General features: G+C 45.4%; 1 protein-coding gene across 1 annotated transcript in view; it reads left to right on the forward strand.

Moving 5' to 3' along the window:
• LOC142376662 (poly(rC)-binding protein 4-like) overlaps positions 1–26,521 on the forward strand; it is a 150,665-nt gene that overhangs the window by 118,359 nt on the left and 5,785 nt on the right. The window contains exons 10-14 of the mRNA XM_075460113.1: positions 800–871; positions 14,259–14,300; positions 14,402–14,480; positions 16,714–16,769; positions 26,068–26,237. Of these exons, the coding sequence (XP_075316228.1) occupies positions 800–871; positions 14,259–14,300; positions 14,402–14,480; positions 16,714–16,769; positions 26,068–26,237 (419 nt within the window). The remainder of the gene's footprint in view (positions 1–799; positions 872–14,258; positions 14,301–14,401; positions 14,481–16,713; positions 16,770–26,067; positions 26,238–26,521) is intronic.

Consider the following 26,521-nt stretch of genomic DNA (forward strand, 5'->3'; position numbering starts at 1 on the left):
ATTGTAAAAGTCTGTTGCTCACAGGCTTTTATTTTGTAAAAGTCTGTTGCTGTCTGCTGTGGAACAGGAAAAGAAAGTAATCGGCGGATCCACCAAACATGGAGAAGGGTACGGAACTTTTACTCGGCCATTTTCATTTTAAAGTTCTTCCAGACGGCGGAGTCGACAGAACCAAAGTCATCTGTAAACACTGCCAAGTTGAATTGTCTTCTCAGCGTAGTAGTTCCAGTCTAAAATATCACTTAAAGGCAAAACACACAACTGATAGCAGCAAGTCATTCAAGGAAACAGACAGTGGAGCGAGGCTTCTACATAAAAACTACAGAAAGATGCTGATGTTAAAAGTGTGTTTGCACAACAAATGTTATGGCACTTTCATTCATATGGCAGCACATTTAAAATAAAACTAAATGCTAAAAGCTATACGCTACTTTTGGATTCATTTTTGGATTTTGCGTACAAATGCGATTAATCGTGATTAATCAGGGAAATCATGACATTAATTAGATTAAACGTTTTAATCGCTGCCCAGCCCTAGTTGTTACACTGAAGAACATTTAATGACCCAAAGTGTGTTTCTAATGTTCCCCAAACAGCTGGACAGATGTTGGGACAGATTCTGAACATAAACTGCTGTTTGTGGTGGTGGATTTATGAGCAGAAAGTTTTATTTCTTTCAAACTGACTCGTGTTTCAGCACTAAGAAACACAGATTCCTTTAACTGTCAGTCTGAACATGAAATAATTACGGATGTGTGAGCCGTGGATCTGTGCTGACTCTGCTCGTGTCTCTCTGAAGGTGTTCGAGGCTTCAGACTTCGGCTCCCACCCCCTGTTCTCGGTGGCCCAGGGAGGGATGGACCTGCAGCAAGTGAGTATGGCCGCCGGGGGGCACGGGGCACCACTTTATTTCATCTGCCTCTGGCTTTAAAAGGTGTAAACGGCTCGCCGTTACAGTCGATTATCACTCAGCCGTGACCTGTGAGTGAAGACGTTAAAGAACCCTCAGAGAAAACGCCACCAAAGGATGTGAAAACGTAATATTTACTCAGTAGAGCTGCTAACTGCTCTTTATCGCTGCTCATCCAGCTTTGCCCCGATCTCCTGAACTCCTGGTTCCTCAGAGACGGAACCAGCAGGTTTGGTTGCATTAAAGGGAAAATGCAGCAGAAGTGTGCTGCTCATTTCCAGACAACACGATTTAACTGGCTCATCCTTCACAAAGTCGATGGAAAGAGGAGGTTTCAGAGCTCTGTTCAGGAAACTTTCAGCTCTGTTTTCAGCGTTTCTAAACTCTGTGGCCGACATGAAACTCTCCTCCAGGTTTATCCGTCTGCATCCATCTTGGGTTTAGTTCTGCACATATTTCCATTCCTTTCGAACCAGAAGAACCTCTCAGCTGAGACACTGGTTCTGGAGTTTGAGCTCCTCATCCAACTGAACTAAAAAGGTTAAATTAAACCTTTAAAGAGTTCGGATGGAAGCTGCTCCGTTCGGCTCCTCTGAAGCGATGTGAGCTGCATTCTGATTGGTCAACAAGTAACGTTAGCTTATCCACCGCTAAGTGTTTATGCACACGTCAAAATGTCAGAATCCTCCCCGTCAACAAGAGGTGAACTGAATTCTGATTGGTTCATTATTTCCTCAGAGTACCTGTCGTCGACACGCCTGTAGATAGCCTGAGGTTCAGAGTAAATTCTGCTTTGTGTTCGTCCCGTTACTGAAGTTTCAGAGGAAGCGCTGTTTCCACGGCTGGCCACGGCCCACAGCATCGTAAAACCAGACAGAGGGGCCAAGGACTGCAGATTAACAGGCTCTCAGTGAAGATAAATCTTCTTTTTCTGCATGAAAAGCTGACAAAAGGCAGACATCATGGTCACCGAGGCTGAAGGCTGAAGGAGGGAAGTATGAAAACTGAGTCTGGGAAGGGAGAGAAGGAAGAAATGTGACCAACGGAGAGAAGAGAAGGAAGAAATGTGACCAACGGAGAAAAGAGAAGAAGGAATGTGACCATCGGAGAGAAGAGAAGAAGGAATGTGACCAACGGATAGAAGAGGAGGAAGAAATGTGACCAACGGAGAGAAGAGAAGGAAGAAATGTGACCAACGGAGAGAAGAGGTGGAAGAAATGTGACCAACGGAGAGAAGAGAAGAAGGAATGTGACCAACGGAGAAAAGAGAAGAAGGAATGTGACCAACGGAGAGAAGAAGAGGAAGAAATGTGACCAACGGATAGAAGAGGAGGAAGAAATGTGACCAACGGAGAGAAGAGGAGGAAGCAATGTGACCAACGGAGAGAAGAGAAGGAAGAAATGTGACCAACGGAGAAAAGAGAAGAAGGAATGTGACCATCGGAGAGAAGAGAAGGAAGAAATGTGACCAACGGAGAGAAGAGAAGAAGGAATGTGACCAACGGAGAGAAGAGAAGGAAGAAATGTGACCAACGGAGAAAAGAGAAGAAGGAATGTGACCATCGGAGAGAAGAGAAGGAAGAAATGTGACCAACGGAGAGAAGAGAAGAAGGAATGTGACCATCGGAGAGAAGAGAAGAAGGAATGTGACCAACGGATAGAAGAGGAGGAAGCAATGTGACCAACGGAGAGAAGAGGTGGAAGAATTGTGACCAACGGAGAGAAGAGAAGGAAGAAATGTGACCAACGGAGAGAAGAGGAAGAAATGTGACCAACGGAGAGAAGAGGTGGAAGAAATGTGACCAACGGAGAGAAGAGAAGGAAGAAATGTGACCAACGGAGAGAAGAGAAGGAAGAAATGTGACCAACGGAGAGAAGAGGAGGAAGAAATGTGACCAACGGAGAGAAGAGGAGGAAGAAATGTGACCAACGGAGAGAAGAGAAGGAAGAAATGTGACCAACGGAGAGAAGAGGAGGAAGAAATGTGACCAACGGAGAGAAGAGGAGGAAGAAATGTGACCAACGGAGAGAAGAGAAGGAAGAAATGTGACCAACGGAGAGAAGAGGAAGAAATGTGACCAACGGAGGGAAGAGAAGGAAGAAATGTGACCATCGGAGAGAAGAGAAGAAGGAATGTGACCAACGGATAGAAGAGGAGGAAGAAATGTGACCAACGGAGAGAAGAGAAGGAAGAAATGTGACCAACGGAGAGAAGAGGTGGAAGAAATGTGACCAACGGAGAGAAGAGGAGGAAGCAATGTGACCAACGGAGAGAAGAGAAGGAAGAAATGTGACCAACGGAGAAAAGAGAAGAAGGAATGTGACCATCGGAGAGAAGAGAAGGAAGAAATGTGACCAACGGAGAGAAGAGAAGAAGGAATGTGACCAACGGATAGAAGAGGAGGAAGCAATGTGACCAACGGAGAGAAGAGGTGGAAGAATTGTGACCAACGGAGAGAAGAGAAGGAAGAAATGTGACCAACGGAGAGAAGAAGAGGAAGAAATGTGACCAACGGAGAGAAGAGGTGGAAGAAATGTGACCAACGGAGAGAAGAGAAGGAAGAAATGTGACCAACGGAGAGAAGAGAAGGAAGAAATGTGACCAACGGAGAGAAGAGGAGGAAGAAATGTGACCAACGGAGAGAAGAGGAGGAAGAAATGTGACCAACGGAGAGAAGAGAAGGAAGAAATGTGACCAACGGAGAGAAGAGGAGGAAGAAATGTGACCAACGGAGAGAAGAGGAGGAAGAAATGTGACCAACGGAGAGAAGAGAAGGAAGAAATGTGACCAACGGAGAGAAGAGGAAGAAATGTGACCAACGGAGGGAAGAGAAGGAAGAAATGTGACCATCGGAGAGAAGAGAAGAAGGAATGTGACCAACGGATAGAAGAGGAGGAAGAAATGTGACCAACGGAGAGAAGAGAAGGAAGAAATGTGACCAACGGAGAGAAGAGGTGGAAGAAATGTGACCAACGGAGAGAAGAGAAGAAGGAATGTGACCAACGGAGAAAAGAGAAGAAGGAATGTGACCAACGGAGAGAAGAAGAGGAAGAAATGTGACCAACGGATAGAAGAGGAGGAAGAAATGTGACCAACGGAGAGAAGAGAAGGAAGAAATGTGACCAACGGAGAGAAGAGGAGGAAGCAATGTGACCAACGGAGAGAAGAGAAGGAAGAAATGTGACCAACGGAGAAAAGAGAAGAAGGAATGTGACCATCGGAGAGAAGAGAATAAGGAATGTGACCAACGGATAGAAGAGGAGGAAGAAATGTGACCAACGGAGAGAAGAGGTGGAAGAATTGTGACCAACGGAGAGAAGAGAAGGAAGAAATGTGACCAACGGAGAGAAGAGAAGGAAGCAATGTGACCAACGGAGAGAAGAGGAGGAAGAAATGTGACCAACGGAGAGAAGAGAAGGAAGAAATGTGACCAACGGAGAGAAGAGAAGGAAGCAATGTGACCAACGGAGAGAAGAGGAGGAAGAAATGTGACCAACGGAGAGAAGAGAAGGAAGAAATGTGACCAACGGAGAGAAGAGGAGGAAGAAATGTGACCAACGGAGAGAAGAGAAGGAAGAAATGTGACCAACGGAGAGAAGAGGAGGAAGAAATGTGACCAACGGAGAGAAGAGGAGGAAGAAATGTGACCAACGGAGAGAAGAGAAGGAAGAAATGTGACCAACGGAGAGAAGAGGTGGAAGAAATGTGACCAACGGAGAGAAGAGGAGGAAGAAATGTGACCAACGGAGAGAAGAGAAGGAAGAAATGTGACCAACGGAGAGAAGAGGAGGAAGAAATGTGACCAACGGAGAGAAGAGAAGGAAGAAATGTGACCAACGGAGAGAAGAGGAGGAAGAAATGTGACCAACGGAGAGAAGAGGAGGAAGAAATGTGACCAACGGAGAGAAGAGAAGGAAGAAATGTGACCAACGGAGAGAAGAGGAAGAAATGTGACCAACGGAGGGAAGAGAAGGAAGAAATGTGACCAACGGAGAGAAGAGGAAGAAATGTGACCAACGGAGAGAAGAGAAGGAAGAAATGTGACCAACGGAGAGAAGAGAAGGAAGAAATGTGACCAACGGAGAGAAGAGAAGAAGGAATGTGACCAACGGAGAGAAGAGAAGAAGGAATGTGACCAAAGGATTGAAGAGGAGGAAGAAATGTGACCAACGGAGAGAAGAGAAGGAAGAAATGTGACCAACGGATAGAAGAGGAGGAAGGAATGTGACCAACGGATAGAAGAGGAGGAAGAAATGTGACCAACGGAGAGAAGAGGAAGAAATGTGACCAACGGAGAGAAGAGGAGGAAGAAATGTGACCAACGGAGAGAAGAGAAGAAGGAATGTGACCAACGGATAGAAGAGGAGGAAGAAATGTGACCAACGGAGAGAAGAGAAGGAAGAAATGTGACCAACGGAGAGAAGAGGAGGAAGAAATGTGACCAACGGAGAGAAGAGGAAGAAATGTGACCAACGGAGAGAAGAGAAGGAAGAAATGTGACCAACGGAGAGAAGAGAAGAAGGAATGTGACCAACGGAGAGAAGAGGAGGAAGAAATGTGACCAACGGAGAGAAGAGAAGGAAGAAATGTGACCAACGGATAGAAGAGAAGAAGGAGTCAGGCAAAAACAGTCTTTGTAGGATTATTTATATTCGGTCTGAAAGCACAAACGATGCGGGAGCAGAGAATTATGCCTTTATAGAAAATAATCACCCAGGACTCGACCGTAATTACAAAGCTGAAATCTGTAGTTCAGTTTTCAGGTGCTGAAGAGTATCAAGATGCACTGAAACACTTATTCAGAGATTAATAAGTGGCGGTTGGATGTCATCAGCAGCTTTTCTCTGCACAGACGCATCATATCACTGCTTTTATCATCTCAGTTACAGAGAAAATGCTCTTTTACTTCAGTAAAACAGATGTTATCCCACCTGAGAGATGCTCAGTCACAGTAATTACAGGTCAAACTGTGAGGTGAGAATAATCTGAAACCAATTCTAACCAATGAGAGCTTAGTAGGGGCAACACGTCCTCCAATCAGAACGACCATCGAGGGAGCCCATAGGTACCGTCACCTCGGGGCCCTTATGTACCGTCACCTGGGAGCCCATAGGTACCGTCACCTGGGAGCCCATAGGTACCGTCACCTCGGGGCCCTTAGGTACCGTCACCTGGGAGCCCATAGGTACCGTCACCTGGGAGCCCATAGGTACCGTCACCTGGGAGCCCATAGGTACCGTCACCTGGGGGTCCTTAGGTACCGTCACCTGGGGGTCCATAGGTACCATCACCTGGGAGCCCTTAGGTACCGTCACCTGGGGGTCCATAGGTACCATCACCTGGGAGCCCTTAGGTACCGTCACCTGGGAGCCCTTAGGTACCGTCACCTGGGAGCCCTTAGGTACCGTCACCTGGGGGTCCATAGGTACCGTCACCTGGGGGTCCTTAGGTACCGTCACCTGGGAGCCCTTAGCTACCGTCATCTCGGGACCCATAGGTACCGTCACCTGGGAGCCCATAGGTACCGTCACCTGGGGGTCCTTAGCTACCGTCATCTCGGGACCCATAGGTACCGTCACCTGGGAGCCCATAGGTACCGTCACCTGGGGGTCCATAGGTACTGTCACCTGGGAGTCCTTAGGTACCGTCACCTGGGGGTCCATAGGTACCGTCACCTGGGAGCCCTTAGGTATCGTCACCTGGGGGTCCATAGGTACCGTCACCTGGGGGTCCATAGGTACCGTCACCTGGGAGCCCATAGGTACCGTCACCTGGGAGCCCTTAGCTACCGTCATCTCGGGACCCATAGGTACCGTCACCTGGGAGCCCATAGGTACCGTCACCTGGGGGTCCTTAGCTACCGTCATCTCGGGACCCATAGGTACCGTCACCTGGGAGCCCATAGGTACCGTCACCTGGGGGTCCATAGGTACTGTCACCTGGGAGTCCTTAGGTACCGTCACCTGGGGGTCCATAGGTACCGTCACCTGGGAGCCCTTAGGTATCGTCACCTGGGGGTCCATAGGTACCGTCACCTGGGAGCCCATAGGTACCGTCACCTGGGGGTCCTTAGCTACCGTTATCTCGGGACCCATAGGTACCGTCACCTGGGAGCCCATAGGTACCGTCACCTGGGGGTCCATAGGTACTGTCACCTGGGAGTCCTTAGGTACCGTCACCTGGGGGTCCATAGGTACCGTCACCTGGGAGCCCTTAGGTATCGTCACCTGGGGGTCCATAGGTACCGTCACCTGGGGGTCCATAGGTACCGTCACCTGGGAGCCCATAGGTACCGTCACCTGGGGGTCCATAGGTACCGTCACCTCGGGGCCCTTAGGTACCGTCACCTGGGGGTTCACAGGCCGCAGGAGGGAAATACGACTCATTGGAGCCTTTTTACAGTAGAGAAAACAGCAGAACGCAGGTTCCACACCCAGATGTGACGACTGTTTTCCCTTCTGGGTCAGAAAAACAACACTTTACCACTTCCTGGTTGGGTTTTTTATTTATTTTTTCCTTTTCCCTGCAGAGTTATCCTGGTTTTGGGTGGTGTGATGTCAGATTGAAGGTCAGGGCGCTGAGGTTAAATGTACTTGCGCTACCTTTAGATGTTTTCTCATGAAAAACATGTTTTTTTTTTTATTGGGAAACATTTTCTTGGAAAATACAAGAATGTGTAATTCTTTCCAGAAAATGTCTCACATGAGCTGGGGACCTTTTCAGGAATAAAACCTGATATTTGGTGGAAGATTGCGTTCCCTCAGCTGCTGTATCATGGACGGTAAACAGCTTTCACCTCAAGGACAAGACATCGACGCTCCACCGCTGATTGGTCTGAGGTCAGCGTCTGACAGCTCGTGTGTCACCATCATTAGCTGACTGTCCTTCAACCAGACGCTGCGTGTCGTGTTGGTTTAGAGTGGGCCGCGGGCCAGATTTCTTCTTCATTTAAATACTTTTCATCTACCTGCCTGCAGCATCTGTGAGCGGGTGCATCTGTGAGCGGGTGCTACTGCAGCGCTTCATGGCTTCATAAAAAATGCAAACATCCCTTCTCTGCAGTCTCACTTTCTGCTTCTCTGTCTTGTACCTTTGAAGATTATTCCACTGATATCAGATCAAAACAACTGCGTGAAGTGGAGTTTACTGTAAAACATGAAGTGGAATCAGATAATCGTCGGAGTTTTATGGAAAATTACATTAAATAGATGTTTCGAAGATATTTATTCATCCAGGCAGATATTGCTTTTAATTACATTCAAACGATGTGCTCCCTATAGTGGTCGTGACAGAAACTGCATGTCAATAAGGGCGATAATGGCTTCGATATGGGCGATAATGGTGTCCATAAGGGTGATAATAGGGGCGATAATGGCGTCCATAATGGCGCTAATGGCTTCGATAGGGGTGATAATGGCGTCCTTAGGGGCGGTAATGGCATCCATAGGGGCGATAATGGCATCCTTAGAGGCGATAATGGTGTCCATAATGGCGCTAATGGCATCCATAGGGGTGATAATGGCGTCCTTAGGGGCGGTAATGGCGTCCATAGGGGCAATAATGGCGTCCATAGGGGCGATAATGGTGTCCTTAGGGGCGATAATGGCGTCCATATGGGCAATAATGGCGTCCATATGGGCAATATTGGCTTTGATATGGGCGATGATGGCGTCCATGGGGCGATCCTATGGACGCTATCCTTCACCCATCTTTAAGGAATAATAACTCGTGTATGTTGTGAAGCAGAAGGACACTTGTTGGACAATAGAGAGGCAGGAAGATGGCAAAAGAGAGAGAGGGCACTGGGGAGAAACAACTGTTTCAGTTTACGCTCCATGACTGAGTCAAACAAGGAGCCAAACTAAAGGACCTGGAGACAGATCCAGGCTGGAAAAGACTCACACAGCCATACACAAAGAGCCTCAGATGGACAGAATCACTCAGGCCAGGACCAGAATGCCCTCACTGTCCTCAGGGACACAGTGATTTACAGACTGGTGACAAACGAGGCTGAAGGTTTAAAGACAGAAAAAGATGGAAATGTGCAAACTGGAACGGAGGATTGCTTTACTCTGTCACGCTGACAGCTCCGCATGCCCAACAGCCAGATTTAGCTAAGTGGTGTGTGTGTGGGAGTGTCGGCTAAAACAACAGTAACACGAGCTAATGGAGGCTCTGCAGTGCTGATGGGAGGAGAGGAGGAGGGATGAGGTGACAGGTAGGGTGAACTGCGGGAGGAGAAATGCTGAAAACCTCCCGGTGATGACAGTCGATGGGTGGACACTGATAAAAGCTGGTTTAGCAAAGAGAACCGGCAGCTGCATTATCCAGGACAACAAAAGTCCTGTTTTAACCCAAAGCCGATCTTTCTCTGAACCTAATCGGTATGTTTCGGTGCCCAAATCTAAATAGAAGCATCATAAAAGTTTTTTTATGTTTGACCTTTGAGTTTTAAAGGTTCGATAAGGGCGATAATGGCTTCCATATGGGCGATAATGGCGTCCATATGGGCGATAATGGCTTCCATAGGGGCGATAATGGCGTCCATATGGGAGATAATGGCGTCAAAAGGGGCGATAATGGCATCCATATGGGCGATAATGGCTTCCATATGGGCGATAATGGCTTCCATATGGGCGATAATGGCATCCATAAGGGCAATAATGGCGTCCATATGGGCGATAATGGTGTCCATATGGGCGACAATGGTGATAATGGCGTCCATATGGGCGATAATGGCTTCGATATGGGCGATAATGGCGTCCATAAGGGAAATAATGGCATCCATATGGGCGATAATGGTTTCCATATGGGTGATAATGGCGTCCATATGGGCGATAATGGTAATAATGGCGTCCAAATGGGTGAAAATGGCGACTATATGGGCGATAATGGCTTCCATATGGGCGATAATGGCGTCCATAAGGGCGAAAATGGCGTCCATATGGTCGATAATGGCGTCCATATGGGCGATAATGGCATCCATAAGGGCAATAATGGCGTCCATATGGGCGATAATGGTGTCCATATGGGCGACAATGGTGATAATGGCGTCCAAACGGGTGATAATGGCGTCCATATGGTCGATAATGGCGTCCATATGGGCGATAATGGCATCCATAAGGCAATAATGGCGTCCATATGGGCGATAATGGTGTCCATATGGGCGAGTATGGTGATAATGGCGTCCATATGGGCGATAGTGGCTTCGATATGGGCGATAATGGCGTCCATGAGGGAAATAATGGCATCCATATGGGCGATAATGGTTTCCATATGGGTGATAATGGCGTCTATATGGGCGATAATGGTGATAATGGCGTCCAAATGGGCGATAATGGCTTCCATATGGGCGATAATGGCGTCCATAAGGGCGATAATGGCATCCATATGGGCGATAATGGCGTCCACATAGGCGATAATGGCTTCCATATGGGCGATAATGGCGTCCATATGGGTGATAATGGCGTCCATAGGGGCTATAATGGCATCCATAAGGGCGATAATGGTGATAATGGCGTCCATATGGGCGATAATGGCGTCCAAATGGGTGATAATGGCATCCATAAGGGCAATAATGGCGTCCATATGGGCGATAATGGTGTTAATGTCGTCCATATGGGCGATAATGGCTTTGATATGGGCGATAATGGCATCCATAAGGGCGATAATGGTGATAATGGCGTCCATATGGGCGATAATGGCGTCCAAATGGGTGATAATGGCATCCATAAGGGCAATAATGGCGTCCATATGGGCAACAATGGTGATAATGTTGTCCATATGGGCGATAATGGCTTTGATATGGGCGATAATGGCGTCCATAAGGGAAATAATGGCATCCATATGGGCGATAATGGTTTCCATATGGGTGATAATGGCGTCCATATGGGCGATAATGGTGATAATGGCGTCCAAATGGGTGATAATGGCGTCCATATGGGCGATAATGGCTGCCATATGGGCGATAATGGCGTCCATAAGGGCGAAAATGGCGTCCATATGGGCGATAACGGTGTCCAAACGGGTGATAATGGCGTCCATATGGTCGATAATGGCGTCCATATGGGCGATAATGGCATCCATAAGGGCAATAATGGCGTCCATATGGGCGATAATGGTGTCCATATGGGCGACAATGGTGATAATGGCGTCCATATGGGCGATAATGGCTTCGATATGGGCGATAATGGCGTCCATAAGGGAAATAATGGCATCCATATGGGCGATAATGGTTTCAAAATGGGTGATAATGGCGTCCATATGGGCGATAATGGCGTCCATATGGGCGATAATGGCTTCCATATGGGTGATAATGGCGTCCATAAGGGCGATAATGGCGTCCATATGGGCGATAATGGCGTCCACATAGGCGATAATGGCTTCCATATGGGCGATAATGGCGTCCATATGGGCGATAATGGCGTCCATAGGGGCTATAATGGCATCCATAAGGGCGATAATGGTGATAATGGCGTCCATATGGGCGATAATGGCGTCCAAATGGGTGATAATGGCATCCATAAGGGCAATAATGGCGTCCATATGGGCGACAATGGTGATAATGTCGTCCATATGGGCGATAATGGCTTTGATATGGGCGATAATGGCGTCCATAAGGGAAATAATGGCATCCATATGGGCGATAATGGCTTCCATATGGGCGATAATGGCGTCCATAAGGGCGAAAATGGCGTCCATATGGGCGATAACGGTGTCCAAACGGGTGATAATGGCGTCCATATGGTCGATAATGGCGTCCAAATGGGCGATAATGGCATCCATAAGGGCAATAATGGCGTCCATATGGGCGATAATGGTGTCCATATGGGCGACAATGGTGATAATGGCGTCCATATGGGCGATAATGGCTTCGATATGGGCGATAATGGCGTCCATAAGGGAAATAATGGCATCCATATGGGCGATAATGGTTTCAAAATGGGTGATAATGGCGTCCATATGGGCGATAATGGCTTCCATATGGGTGATAATGGCGTCCATAAGGGCGATAATGGCGTCCATATGGGCGATAATGGCGTCCACATAGGCGATAATGGCTTCCATATGGGCGATAATGGCGTCCATATGGGCGATAATGGCGTCCATAGGGGCTATAATGGCATCCATAAGGGCGATAATGGTGATAATGGCGTCCATATGGGCGATAATGGCGTCCAAATGGGCAATAATGGCGTCCATATGGGCGACAATGGTGATAATGTCGTCCATATGGGCGATAATGGCTTTGATATGGGCGATAATGGCGTCCATAAGGGAAATAATGGCATCCATATGGGCGATAATGGTTTCCATATGGGTGATAATGGCGTCCATACGGGTGATAATGGCGTCCATATGGGCGATAATGGCTTCCATATGGGCGATAATGGCGTCCATAAGGGCGAAAATGGCGTCCATATGGGCGATAACGGTGTCCAAACGGGTGATAATGGCGTCCATATGGTCGATAATGGCGTCCAAATGGGCGATAATGGCATCCATAAGGGCAATAATGGCGTCCATATGGGCGATAATGGTGTCCATATGGGCGACAATGGTGATAATGGCGTCCATATGGGCGATAATGGCTTCGATATGGGCGATAATGGCGTCCATAAGGGAAATAATGGCATCCATATGGGCGATAATGGTTTCCATATGGGTGATAATGGCGTCCATATGGGCGATAATGGTGATAATGGCGTCCAAATGGGTGATAATGGCGTCCATAAGGGCGATAATGGCGTCCATATGGGCGATAATGGCGTCCACATAGGCGATAATGGCTTAAATATGGGCGATAATGGCGTCCATATGGGCTATAATGGCGTCCATAGGGGCTATAATGGCATCCATAAGGGCGATAATGGTGATAATGGCGTCCAAATGGGTGATAATGGCGTCCATATGGTCGATAATGGCTTAAATATGGGCGATAATGGCATCCATAAGGGCAATAATGGCGTCCATATGGGTGATAATGGCATCCATAAGGGCGATAATGGCTTCGATATGGGCGATAATGGCGTCCATATGGGCGATAATGGCATCCATAAGGGTGATAATGGCTTCGATATGGGCGATAATGGCGTCCATATGGACGATAATGGCGTCCATAGGGGCTATAATGGCATCCATAAGGGCGATAATGGTGATAATGGCGTCCAAATGGGTGATAATGGCGTCCATATGGTCGATAATGGCTTAAATATGGGCGATAATGGCATCCATAAGGGCAATAATGGCGTCCATATGGGCGATAATGGCATCCATAAGGGCGATAATGGCTTCGATATGGGCGATAATGGCATCCATAAGGGTGATAATGGCTTCGATATGGGCGATAATGGCGTCCATATGGGCGATAATGGCATCCATAAGGGCAATAATGGCGTCCATATGGGCGATAATGGTGTCCATATGGGCGACAATGGTGATAATGGCGTCCATATGGGCGATAATGGTGATAATGGCATCCATATGGTCGATAATGGCTTCCATAAGGGCAATAATGGCTTCCATAAGGGCAATAATGGCTTCCATACGGGCGATAATGGCGTCCATAATGGCGATAATGGCGTCCATATGGGCGATAATGGCGTCCATATGAGCGATAATGGCGTCCATATGGGCGATAATGGCTTCCATAAGGGCGATAATGGCGTCCATATGGGCGATAATGGCGTCCATATGGGCGATAATGGCTTCCATAAGGGTGATAATGGCGTCCATAAGGGAAATAATGGCTTCCATAAGGGCGATAATGGCGTCCATAAGGGCTAGGACAAAGAATGTTTGTTTTTCTTCTCCTCATCATGATGTTTTTTAATCTTAAGAAAGCAGTTTTGATTCCTAAATCTAATGATACCTAATCCCAACCAGGAAGAAATTAAGAAATGTGCCTTTAAATGACTGCTCTCAATGGCCATTTAGCTTCACAGGGCTCCAGAGGTCACGAAACCAGACCTTAAGAGGACTCACATTCTCGTATCTTCATTAACAATGAACAAGAGTGAAATTATATGTGACGAGTGTCCACTTTAAGACGTGCATCGATCAGCCATAACATTAAAACCAGGTAAAGTGTTCTTCTGATCTTCTGCTGGGAAACCCTTCAACAGAGCGATCGCCCCCACAGCCGTGCAGAATGCTAACACCAGGCCTGAAAGAGCGGAGGAAGCCTGTCATAGAGCCCGAGGTGTTCCCCGGACCTCTGAACCCCGCAGATCTGATGGGCTCTGGTGGCATCCGTTGGTTAGGAGATTAAAGTGAGAGGCCCCCCAGGTGGGGAACAGACTGTATGGATACTGTGCTGCAACCTTCTGTCTTTTGTCTCTGTTTCAGACGTATGCAGTTCAGAGCCACTACGGCATTCCACACTCAGAGGTAAAGGCTGCTGGTCCTGACGAGGCCCTCTTACAGCATCTTCTTACAGTTGTTGATCTGTTTTAACTTCGTGAATTAATGGCGCTTCTGTCGTCTGTCAGTTAGCAAAGCTGCACCAGCTGTCCATGCATCAGCAGGGCCTCGCCCCCCTCAGCCAGTCGGCCACACAAGTTCTACCTGGTACGTAAACACACTCTACAGAACATCACGTGTGCTGCCTGCCTTTATGTCCATGTGTTTATGTTTTTAAGTGGACAGGTTTATTCTTTTGATCCCAGATCTGAAATAAACATTTAAAATGACCCAAAATGCTCATCAGGCTCGTTTCCATCAGCGGGTTTGGAGTGAATAAACCAGTGTGGTCAGCGGGTGGCGCTATAGGCTCTGTTCCAAGTGGCAGAGGGGGGGTCGTTTACCGGAGAATTAACACAACGAAAAAAACGGGTTAAATGCCGGCCGAGAACCATAAAAATAACTTATTTGGTTTATTTCTGTTTCTGTTTCCATCAAATATTTCTGATACATCGACTAAAAGTTCAGATTTTTGTTGCTTGGTTCTGGGAAGAGTTCTGAAATACCGGGATAAAATGAACCACACAAACCTGAGTGGCTGTAAAACCCAACATCTGGAGCTGAAGGGTCAAAGCCCAACATCTGGAGCTGCAGGGTCAAAGCCCAACATCTGGAGCTGAAGGGTCAAAGCCCAACATCTGGAGCTGAAGGGTTAAAGCCCAACATCTGGAGCTGAAGGGTCAAAGCACAACATCTGGAGCTGCAGGGTCAAAGCCCAACATCTGGAGCTGCAGGGTCAAAGCCCAACATCTGGAGCTGAAGGGTTAAAGCCCAACATCTGGAGCTGAAGGGTCAAAGCCCAACATCTGGAGCTGAAGGGTTAAAGCCCAACATCTGGAGCTGAAGGGTCAAAGCACAACATCTGGAGCTGCAGGGTCAAAGCCCAACATCTGGAGCTGAAGGGTCAAAGCCCAATATCTGGAACTGAAGGGTTAAAGCCCAACATCTGGAGCTGAAGGGTCAAAGCCCAACATCTGGAGCTGCAGGGTCAAAGCCCAACATCTGGAGCTGCAGGGTCAAAGCCCAACATCTGGAGCTGCAGGGTCAAAGCCCAACATCTGGAGCTGAAGGGTCAAAGCACAACATCTGGAGCTGCAGGGTCAAAGCCCAACATCTGGAGCTGAAGGGTCAAAGCCCAATATCTGGAACTGAAGGGTCAAAGCACAACATCTGGAGCTGCAGGGTCAAAGCACAACATCTGGAGCTGAAGGGTCAAAGCCCAATATCTGGAACTGAAGGGTTAAAGCCCAACATCTGGAGCTGAAGGGTCAAAGCCCAACATCTGGAGCTGCAGGGTCAAAGCCCAACATCTGGAGCTGCAGGGTCAAAGCCCAACATCTGGAGCTGAAGGGTCAAAGCCCAACCTCTGGAGCTGAAGGGTAAAAGCACAACATCTGGAGCTGAAGGGTTAAAGCACAACATCTGGAGCTCCGTCCTTTGGCCTCACTGAGGGACTAAAAGGTGGAAATCACAGGTGGGACGTGCAGGTAGCTGAGAAAGACAGAAAGAAGATATTTCTTTGGCAGTTATTCCTCTCAAAGAGGTCAGAAGTTCGGAGTCCAATCAGCTTTCAGGATGAGTGGCTCGCTGCAGCAGATGTTTCTGGGATGAAATGTGTTCTGGTGATGCTCTTTAAAGAGATCCCACCAGAACTCAGAGGGGAGGAAAAAGATGATTCCAAAGAGGAGGGATGAGGGGGGAAGACTGATGGGAAAGGTGCAGAAAGGAAAGAGAAAGGGTGGAAACGGGTAAAAAGAAGAAGAGAGAGGGAGCAAATCCAAAGGAAAAGGGGAAGATGATGCTAATTAAGAAGTAAATATGGACAGAAATAACACAAAGGGACAGAAAGTAGGTTAGGAAAGAAATGAATAAACATAAGGTCACGAGTGAGGAGAAAAGGAAAGAAATAAAAGACTAAATTAAGAGTAAAATCCCAAGTGCATGAAAGGAGGAATGAGACAATAAGAGGAAAGTGTCAGGTGGAATAAAAAAGGGAGAAAAAGAATGTAAAGAAACAAATAAAATGGATGGAGAAGAAATGATTAAAAAATCCTGTTTATCAAAGAAAATGATTTTTCTGCCTCATAAACACCTCGTTAAATGAAGAGATGAGTCATCAGCAGCTCAAAACTTTATTCAACACGCAGCTGAGTGACGACGCTCAGGGTTTCACCGGCTGAACCTTTGGGACCCGTTTAAAAAGCAGAACCAATGCGGCATTTAGTCCGTCTGAACCAATGAAAACGGAGCTTCGGTTTGTTTGTGAGTGTTTCTGTCTGTGCGTAACTGGGTCATCATGAGGAAAGAAGGTCTGAATCTTTCCCTCTCTTCTTTCTTTCAGCAGGGATGGAAACCAATTCCCAAACCACGTCTCAGGAGCTTCTCATTCCCAACGATGTGAGTAGATGTCGGAGAAAAGTTGCTTTTTCAGATTCTCTGAGCTGTGGTCACCAACCATATCCCCGCCATCTTTAAACGCACACACAGAAACTTCCTCCGCCATCTTTAAACGCACACACAAACTTCCTCCGCCATCTTTAAACGCACACACACAAACTTCCTCCGCCATCTTTAAACACACACACGAACTTCCTCCGCCATCTTTAAACGCACACACAAACTTCCTCCGCCATCTTTAAACGCACACACACAAACTTCCTCCGCCATCTTTAAACGCACACACCCAAACTTCCTCCTCTTCTTCTTCAGCTTCACATTTTTCCTTCTAAGCTCAGTCGGATCATGTTTTTCTGTCTGAAGCTGCACTCGACACCATTTATCAAGCAATTCCAAAGCTGTCGACGGTTTCCAGAGTCAGAATAAAATCAGGAAGAACCTCTGAGAGTCGTGGCCGCTCCCCTGATCTCAGCTGTTTGGTTTAAGGTGGTCATAAAACTCAGTCCAGGCTGTTTTAAGGCGGTATTTGTCACGTGTTTAACATCATCTTCAGTCTTTAGTCTTGTTTTATGTAAATTGTGTGGTTCAGGGACGCGTTCTGCGTTTTCAACCAACTCGTGCGCTGCTGTCACCTCCTAACAGGAAGCAGGGAACGCTGTGGTTGGTGGTAACCATGGCGATGAGGTAAAAAAAAACATTTGGTTCAGTTGGACCGAACAGGAGGACGAGCAGCTGACTGCTTTCTCTGGCTGTGGTTTTACAAATAGTGACCCTGAAAAATCTGGGCTGTGTTCGAAACCGCCTACTACATACTACATACTTCCATACTACATACTCATCGATCAGACAGTATGCAGAGCGTTTACCCACAATGCATTTTGCTCCTGCCCGAGCTGAAATTAGCCGGCCTGAAGCTGATTTCTCTTAAGCTCTAAACTCTGTAAACTTTAGCAACATTTGAAACATTTTCAGGCGAGAAAGTAGTCGTTTAGATCCCCAACGTGTTGAAAACCTGACAAAATACCAGCTACTTACAATTTTGTTCCCACGAATTCGGCGCTACTAAAGCTAGCCGCAGTGAGCAACGCACTTCCGGTTATTTTCACAAAATAAAATACCCGTTGCCTTTTATCATAGGGAAAGCCATTACCATACAATTGGTGCTTTTGTTTTGAAAACAGGAAGTGAACCTACCCTCGTTGTAGCTAGCTTGAAACTGCCGTTTTGACAGGAAATGACAATTGGCGACGTCACGTTACGTTGTATCTTGGGTAGTTTGAATATGAGTAGTAACCTCATGATGCATACCCAACATTTAGGAGAATCTAGTATGCATCCGGGAACTTCTCGCTTACTCAAACTCGCATACTAATGCAGCAGGGGGTAAGAAAATGTTCATAAATGATATTGCTGATATGGGATGTCATACAGCTTCATGTCAAAAGAGGCTAACTATCCCTTTAATTCTCTTTGTGTTGTCAGAATCCTTTGACATCGTTAGCTTAGCTTAGCTGTGACAGTCTGACATTGAGGAGCATTTACTGTATGAAAGGTCTGCATTCAAAGAGGAGGAGTTGAAGTCTTTTGTCTTGAAGATCAGCTTTTTTCTTGCCTCTTTGGTACCAAAGTACCTGGTTTGTGTCCGTCTGATTAAACTTGGAGGTCCTGACACAGCTGCGGGCTGTGAGTTCACAATGAAACAGGCTCTTTCCTGATGTCAGCCTCTCTGTAGATGAGCCGTCTGCAGCACGAGGTCGTGTTTCCACTGAAAGCTCATCATCTCCAGTCTGACAGGACGACATACGCCTCCTTTCAGGTGTAAAATAAGCACCACTTCCACATCTTTGTTTGCTTTTAGCAGGAAAAACCCTTCAAACACGCAGACCTGCTTATATTAGCACACAGAGAAGAAGACAGAAGCAGGGACACAATAACATGGAGCAGAGAGGGGCTTAAGACCCTGTGCATGCAGGTATGTGATACGTTTGTGTGGCTGTCAGAGTCCCTGAGCAGGGCAGCTTAATGGCATCATACAGCTCACAGTGAGAGCTTTACCAACAACACTCTCCGTTTCTCCTTCGCTAAACCTTTGCAAATTACAAGGGCAGCAGGGATTCGCCCAAAAATAGCCCGTCGCCCCGTCCTCTTCCTGCTCTGCCCGTCGGCTCGGGGCTGAGTAACCCAGCGGTGCTTACATAAGAGCTGCCCCGAGGGGACGCAGCATCCTGTGGAAGCCGAGCAGAAAGTACAGAAGCAAACGCTCGTTCTTCATTTGTTTCATTTCAACTGCAGCTGCAGTCGTTGGTTGATTTTACTGATTAGATGAGTGAGATTAGCTGACATAATGGAGACGGCTAGCCTGGCTGAAGCGTCCACATCTCGATGAGATGGTGGTCTGGGAACTAGGTGTGCATTTTCTCGTATTTGAGGCGTGGTTTACGAATGCCTAGAGCCGTTTATTGGGCGCTACGAATGTCTTTCAAATGGCCTCTGGTTCTTCCCATGCTGCTTTGCGCGCGACTCATAGCCAATTGTATCACTTATACCAGATGACGTATGTAGAGCGACAGAAATTCGACGAGGAAGAAGGCAATGAAATCTTTCAACGCCAAACGTTGCTCTTTTTTAAAAGTAAACTTGCGTTCTAAGCTACTTAAAGCACTTTCTAAGGCTGCATCGAACGGTAACGTTGTGTCCGCTGCCATGTTGGATTAACACTCTTAACAAGCTTCGGTGTCGCGCATAGACGTCGTCATCGTCTTGCTGCCCCCCCCCCCCCCCCCCCCCCCCCCGTTCTGTGATTGGTTCCCTAACTCTGGCAAAAATAAGGGCGGTGGTTTCCAGGCTGACTTTGCAGTTAGAATGAAATCGCGCACAAAGCAGCATGAGAATTCCCAGACTAGGAGACGGCAGTAATCCACAGACCATTGGTGCAGGTCTGCAGACAAAGTTTAGATTTACCGAGACTCATCTCTGCTCATAAAGAAATATATTGGTAATAAAATCGATCAAAGACGGGATAACTGGCCCAAACAGGACTGAGAAGACTCAGGTTCAGAAGGTTTGACTTTGGTTTAAGACGGTGTGATTTTGATGCTTCACCCATCAGCTGCTGTAACCTTTAGCTGGATGCTCATTGGTTTTCCTTTAATCATCATCTTCATCTATAAGTCCTTCTTCTATTGATGTGAACGGGAAAAATAAGAAGGAATACAGAGTTTGATTGTGTTCCAAACCGCATACTACTCCTACTACTCCTACAAACTTTTTGAGTTAGTATGCGAGTTTGAGTAAGCGAGAAGTTCCCGGATGCATACTAGATTCTCCTAAATGTTGGGTATGCATCATGAGGTTACTACTCATACTCAAAATACCCAAGATGCAACGTAACGTGACGTCGCCGATCGTCATTTCCTGTCAAAACGGCAGTTTCAAGCTAGCTACAACGAGGGTAGGTTCACTTCCTGTTTTCAAAACAAAAGCACCAATTGTATGGTAATGGCTTTCCCTATGATAAAAGGCAACGGGTATTTTATTTTGTGAAAATGACCGGAAGTGCGTTGCTCACTGCGACTAGCTTTAGTAGCGCCGAATTCGTGGGAACAAAATTGTAAATAGCCGGTATTTTGTCAGGTTTTCAACACGTTGGGGATCTAAACGACTACTTTCTTGACTGACAATGTTTCAAATGTTGCTAAAGTTTACAGAGTTTTAGGATGAGTCACATGATGGCAGGCCGGGCCCGAGACCAAATGTAACTGTAGCAGAAACTTAAAGGGATAGTTCGCCTCTTTTGACATGAAGCTGTGTAACATCCCATATCAGCAACATCATTTATGAACATCTTCTTACCCCCTGCTGCGTCCTGTGAGCCGAGTTCCAGCCTCGTTTTGGTGTTGATGAAGGTAGTCCGGCTAGTTGGCTGGGGTTTATAAAATAAAGCGTTTTGCTTCTCAGAACAATATGCGTTGAAAAGAGTAATACATTTGCATCACAAAATCGTTGTCCAGGAAAAAGTCAGACCTCACAATCGCTTGGCCCTATTTTCTCTCCCTTCGTATCACTGCCTGCTGTGTAGACCGAGCAGCAAACACCGTAACAGGTGCGGCTCTCGGCGGTTTGGCAGCTGTCTGCACCAGTCTGGGGGGGGGGGGATCAGAGGCACAAAGCGTGTCATACCCCGGTATGATAGGTGGCGCTGTACCCATTCCAACTGTTGCTAATAGAGCCACTTCCTGTTGACCTCTTCACCACCAACAACAACAACAACAAACTCAGGCATTGGAGAAAGATGGAGAACGCAGAGCCAGATGAAGCTACGTCCCTCTACATTTGGTCTGTGATGAGCTGCTTGTTGCACAAACTCGATGCCCAACGGAGCATTCTCCATCGAACATCAGCTGAGTTACTGAGTTATCCCGAATAGCTTTGTACAAGGGTTAATGGATCCTGGTCCGTATCTGCAAAATTACCACACTAAAATCACATGGCATGACACCAAACTTCTACAGTAGTACAAATATGGTCTGTACTCACAAAACGATGCATTTGGAAGTTTGAAAATAGTCCAGGAGTTTATTATTATCAACACAAGCCTGATAGCTTTTCTGCTGCTAAAGCTGCGTCGACGTCACATCTGGAGCTTCAAAGTAAGATGAGGGTTGATCTACTACTGTAGACAATTAAGTATATGCTATATTCTACATGGTTTTTTATGAATTTTTATGTTGTAGAGTTGTGAATTTATTATATCAATGGAGAAATTGAGCAGCCTTGCTTTGTTGTCTACAGTAGTAGATCAACCCTCATCTTACTTTGAAGCTCCAGAAGTGACGTCGACGCAGCTTTAGCAGCAGAAATGCTATCAGGCTTGTGTTGATAATAATAAACTCCTGGACTATTTTCAAACTTCCAAATGTATCGTTTTGTGAGTACAGACCATATTTGTACTACTGTAGAAGTTTGGTGTCATGGCATGTGATTTTAGTGTGGTAATTTTAGAGATACGGACCAGGATCCATTAACCCTTGTACGAAGCTATTCGGGATAACTCAGTAACTCAGCTGATGTTAAGCCAAGATCGAAAAAACTTCGGGTGGGCTACTTGGCTGGATATCACGGTTCAAATGACCCCAGGTTGAATCTACTCCGAACTATCGCTTTCAGAATAGCATTCATTCGGAAATTGCGGCAGTCAGTCAATCTCCCAGGGATTCACTATCAGTTGTTTGACAATAACGTCCCATAGAAACTCTTCTTCTTTGTATTAGTTGAAAGCGGTGATTCTCTAACGCACAACAGCGCCCCCTATGGGAGTGGAAGGTGGAAAACTAAAATGGATGTGTGTGTATATATATTTTTTTTATATATATTACATATATAAACGAATGTAATACACATATATATATATTACAATTAATTAATTCTGACAGCCCTTGTGTGTATATATATATATATATATATATATATATATATATATATATATATATATATATATATATATATATATATAAAAAACAACCTGTCTCAAGATGTGATGGTGTTCTGCTGCTTTAAAACAATCACTCTGTTAGGCCTCGCTCTATGAGGGATGAGTACAAAGATTAAGTGCCACAGGGAGTCCCATTGCCACTGAGATACACAGCACACAGTCCACACAATCAAAGCTGCGACCCCACAAACATGTTTGTCCCTTAACATGTTAAGACAGCATTATAAATGTGCTGTTACCAGAATGGCAATGACCAAGTCGTAGTGCATTATTAAAAGCCCTGTGTTATGTCATAGTATTGTAGTACTATGGTACTTAACTTTTCAATGACTATTACAGCGCGCCACTGGAGGTACGGCGTGCATTAAGGGGCTACTATTGGTCCCGAGGGGTCCCGAGTCCCGACCCCTAGTTTGGTACCACGGGCCTATGACTGGCCAACTACACAGTATACCCACCTCAAAAAGGTAGACTACACCACTGGGAGACGCCCTTTAATCACTGCCTTCTGGGGCTAAGCTTTATTACTCTATGGTGCTCTAATCGCTAATGAGGCATGCTGATGGCTGATTGATGAGGGTCGAGTCTTCTCACCCAAACTTCAGTAAAATATAAACCTTTGCTTTTATTCAACCGGATTATGTTTACAACCCGAACAAAACGTAAATCCTTTAACCCTATTCCCTGATAGGGGACATTTTTCTCCACTTGGGGTGTACTTTCTCCTCTAATTTCTCACTGGAAATAGTGATACTCATCATATTTGGTCCAGTTGTGCATTTTTGACTTATTTTTTCGAATTTCAAACACACATCTTATACAATGCAATTTTTCATTGTGTAGAAAAAAAAAACTCCTAAACTTCTGAAAAGGGACATTTTTGTCCCCTTTTAAAACGACCTAAAAACATCATATATTAATACTTTTTTCCACTTTTTTTTCATAAATCTTTTATTCCACTTCAGTTCTGATCATAACTACCAAGTTTTCAATTATTTTCCAAAAATTCAAATTTGGGCTAAAAAGTTCAAATTGGCATCTCAAGGGTTACTTTATTGAAAATAATTGAAAACTTGGTGGTTATGATCAGAACTGAAGTGGAATAAAATATCTATGGGGAAAAAAGTGGAAAAAAATATGAATATATGATGTTTTTAGGTCGTTTTAAAAGGGAACAAAAATGTCCCTTTTCAGAAATTAAGGAGTTTTTAAAAAAAATCAGACATAACAAAAAACTTAAAAATCCCTAAAAATCAGTGTTGTTGCTAATCATTGACATATGTATCCCAGACCATAATTATCCCCACTCAATAATTCCACTTTGCATTCTATATATTGAAAATAAAGCAGTTTTTGTGGGGGTTTTTTTAAACAGAAATTAGCGTTTACATCATATAAACCAGTATTTAAAGGGTTATATCTTTGAAAATAATTGAAAACTTGGTAGTTACGATCAGAACAGATTTAAGTAGTTTTATTGTAGTTACGAGATCTTTAGCTTGAAACCGGTTTTCTTCTGTTTTTTTGTTCTGTTGTACTTTGATGCATAGAAAAACATTTAGAGATGCATTCAAATATATAATAATTGTTTTTTTAACGCCTTGAAATTCAACCTGGACTCCCAGGAGACGGAGTGCAGCCTCACGCCAGCCTGACGGCACATGTTCACACGTAGTTATTGTCAGAAGCGACTTGGAGGTGAAGCAGTAAAAATGTGACACCTCCTTTATGACGAGGCCACACTGAGACGAGTATAGCTCACACACAGAGTCTCAGCAGTCAATGCAGGGCGATGAGTCAGAGTTCACCACCTGCTGCTGTTTCATGCTCTGACACAGCCGCAGAAAACAAGATGGAAGCTACTTTAAAGTCAGAAGGTCTGGCAGAATCCCAAATACCTTCTGAGGGTTGTGAAGCTTCTTCTGCCACATTTGTGCTCAGTTTGCACACAAAGAGGTGCAGATTGAAGTGTTTATATAGAAGGATAAATGTAAGTGAATCCTGTTTTTTTTACTGCCCCCAATAATCTAATGAATCATACGGCCAACTGATAAAAATCTGCCGTTAAAGGAGAATTCCGGCCATTTTACAAACATATCCCATCTGTTGGAGACCCAGGGAAGTTGGCCAAAGGGAAAACCGCGAGAAATTTTCATGCCCGCTGCGCAAAGTTGTCCAATTGCGCTGATTTCCATGAAAGCGGGCTCTATCGGGCAAGCTTTTAACCTTTCCTGAGGCTCTTAACGTGTATCAAAATACTTTTGACCGAATTGGCCGTGGTGTCAGTAGCAATACAATTCAACCCAGGGGCTAACCATACCATTAGCTAGCACGAAATCAGCGCAATTGGACAACTTTGCACAGCAGGAATGAAAATTTCTTGCGGTTTTCCCTTTGGCCAACTTCCCTGGGTCTCCAACAGATGGGATATGTTTGTTAAATGGCCAGAATTCTTCTTTAAATGTAGTAACGTGTTGAGGCTTTTAAAATGCGAGCTCCTGACTCGCTCTTACATCCAAAGTTTTAAGTCACAGATTTTTTTCTGAGATTATTTACTTTTTTTTTTACCAGATATATCGAGTGCGACTGCAATTACTTCCCAATAGTTCTCCGTCCCAACCTGTCGCAGTACAACGGAGATAAAAACATGTGGCCAGTTTAAGATGAACAAAAACTGCCCGACAACAGAGAGCTTAGGAGCAGAAAAAACAGGAAGAAAAATTGGGCCTCAAAAGTGTTACATTTCTTTTATTCCTATGTCAATTTGTTTAAATAAATAAAGTTAGGGTTTTCCTGCGCCTTCACTCATTCAGGACGGGAGATTGCACTGCAGACAAGTTTCGGTGCAATCTGTTGGTTTCCTTAGCTAGGAAATTGTTTTTGAATTGGCTCTATATGAACGAATTGGATTATTTTATAAATAATTATGATTACAATTAATTGAATTCCAATTGGCTTGAATTGGACTTTATTATCTAAGTGCCTTGAGATGACATTTGTTGTATTTGGCGCTATATAAATAAAAATTAATTGAATTTAATTGAATACAGAGTTGAATAAAATAGAGTTGAATAAAATGGAGTTGAATAAAATAGAGTTGAATAAAATAGCGTTGAATAAAATAGAGTTGAATAAAATGGAGTTGAATAAAATAGAGTTGAATAAAATAGAGTTGAATAAAATAGAGTTGAATAAATAAAATAGATTTAAAAAGATGTCCTCATCAATCAGACGGCCGTGCCTTCAGCTAATGGTCAGTCATCAGAAATGAGTGGAGTGGTGACACCTGATGGCTAAGTGGTAAAAATGCTTAAGATGTGGGCGAAAAGATGCTCAACATCAGAGTTTGAGGTTCATCTCGCTGCCTTTCACTCGATCTGAAAACAGTCGTCTGTTGTTATTCAGTAACAGCTTTTCAAAGGAACTCTAACACATTTCCTTGTGTTGTTTTATTTAAATCTTTAATATAAAACACGGTTATAATAGCAGATAATCGTATTAAACGTGGCTTCATACGGCTCTGAACTGTCTGTATTTTCTACTGTTGTGCCAAGCACATATTTACTTTCTGGTCCCAACATGCCCACGAATCGACACTCTTTGTTTGCTAAGTGGATTAAATATCAACAAGCTTCAGACCGAAGGGTTATATCACGATATCATGTCCCACATTCAGGAAAAGCAACACAGTTGGTGTCTCGTGTTTCACATAAAGTATGAACATTAAAACCAGGAGATATACTTTGGTCCCAAAGTGTTGAGGTGCACATTTCACCGTCGGATAACTCTCTCTCATCTTCCTCACAGCTCATTGGCTCCATCATCGGTCGACAGGGAACCAAGATAAATGAGATCCGACAGGTATCGGGGGCTCAGATCAAGATCGGCAGTCAGATCGACAGCACCAGTGACCGACACGTCACCATCACCGGCACGCCCATCGCCATCAACCTGGCTCAGTATTTAATCACTTCATGGTAAGCATCCACAGGAAAGACGGGTACCTGCTGCTCACTGGATCCTCTACAGACGACTCATTCCGGCCATTTTACAAACATATCCCATCTGTTGGAGACCCAGGGAAGTTGGCCAAAGGGAAAACCGCGAGAAATTTTCATGCCCGCTGCGCAAAGTTGTCCGATTGCGCTGATTTCCATGATAGCGGGCTCTATCGGGCAAGCGTTTAACCTTTCCTGAGGCTCTTAACGTGCATCAAAATACTTTTGACCGAATTGGCCGTGGTGTCAGTAGCAATACAATT

The sequence above is a fragment of the Odontesthes bonariensis genome, chromosome 3 (assembly GCF_027942865.1).
Source record: "Odontesthes bonariensis isolate fOdoBon6 chromosome 3, fOdoBon6.hap1, whole genome shotgun sequence".
Taxonomy (NCBI): domain Eukaryota; kingdom Metazoa; phylum Chordata; class Actinopteri; order Atheriniformes; family Atherinopsidae; genus Odontesthes; species Odontesthes bonariensis.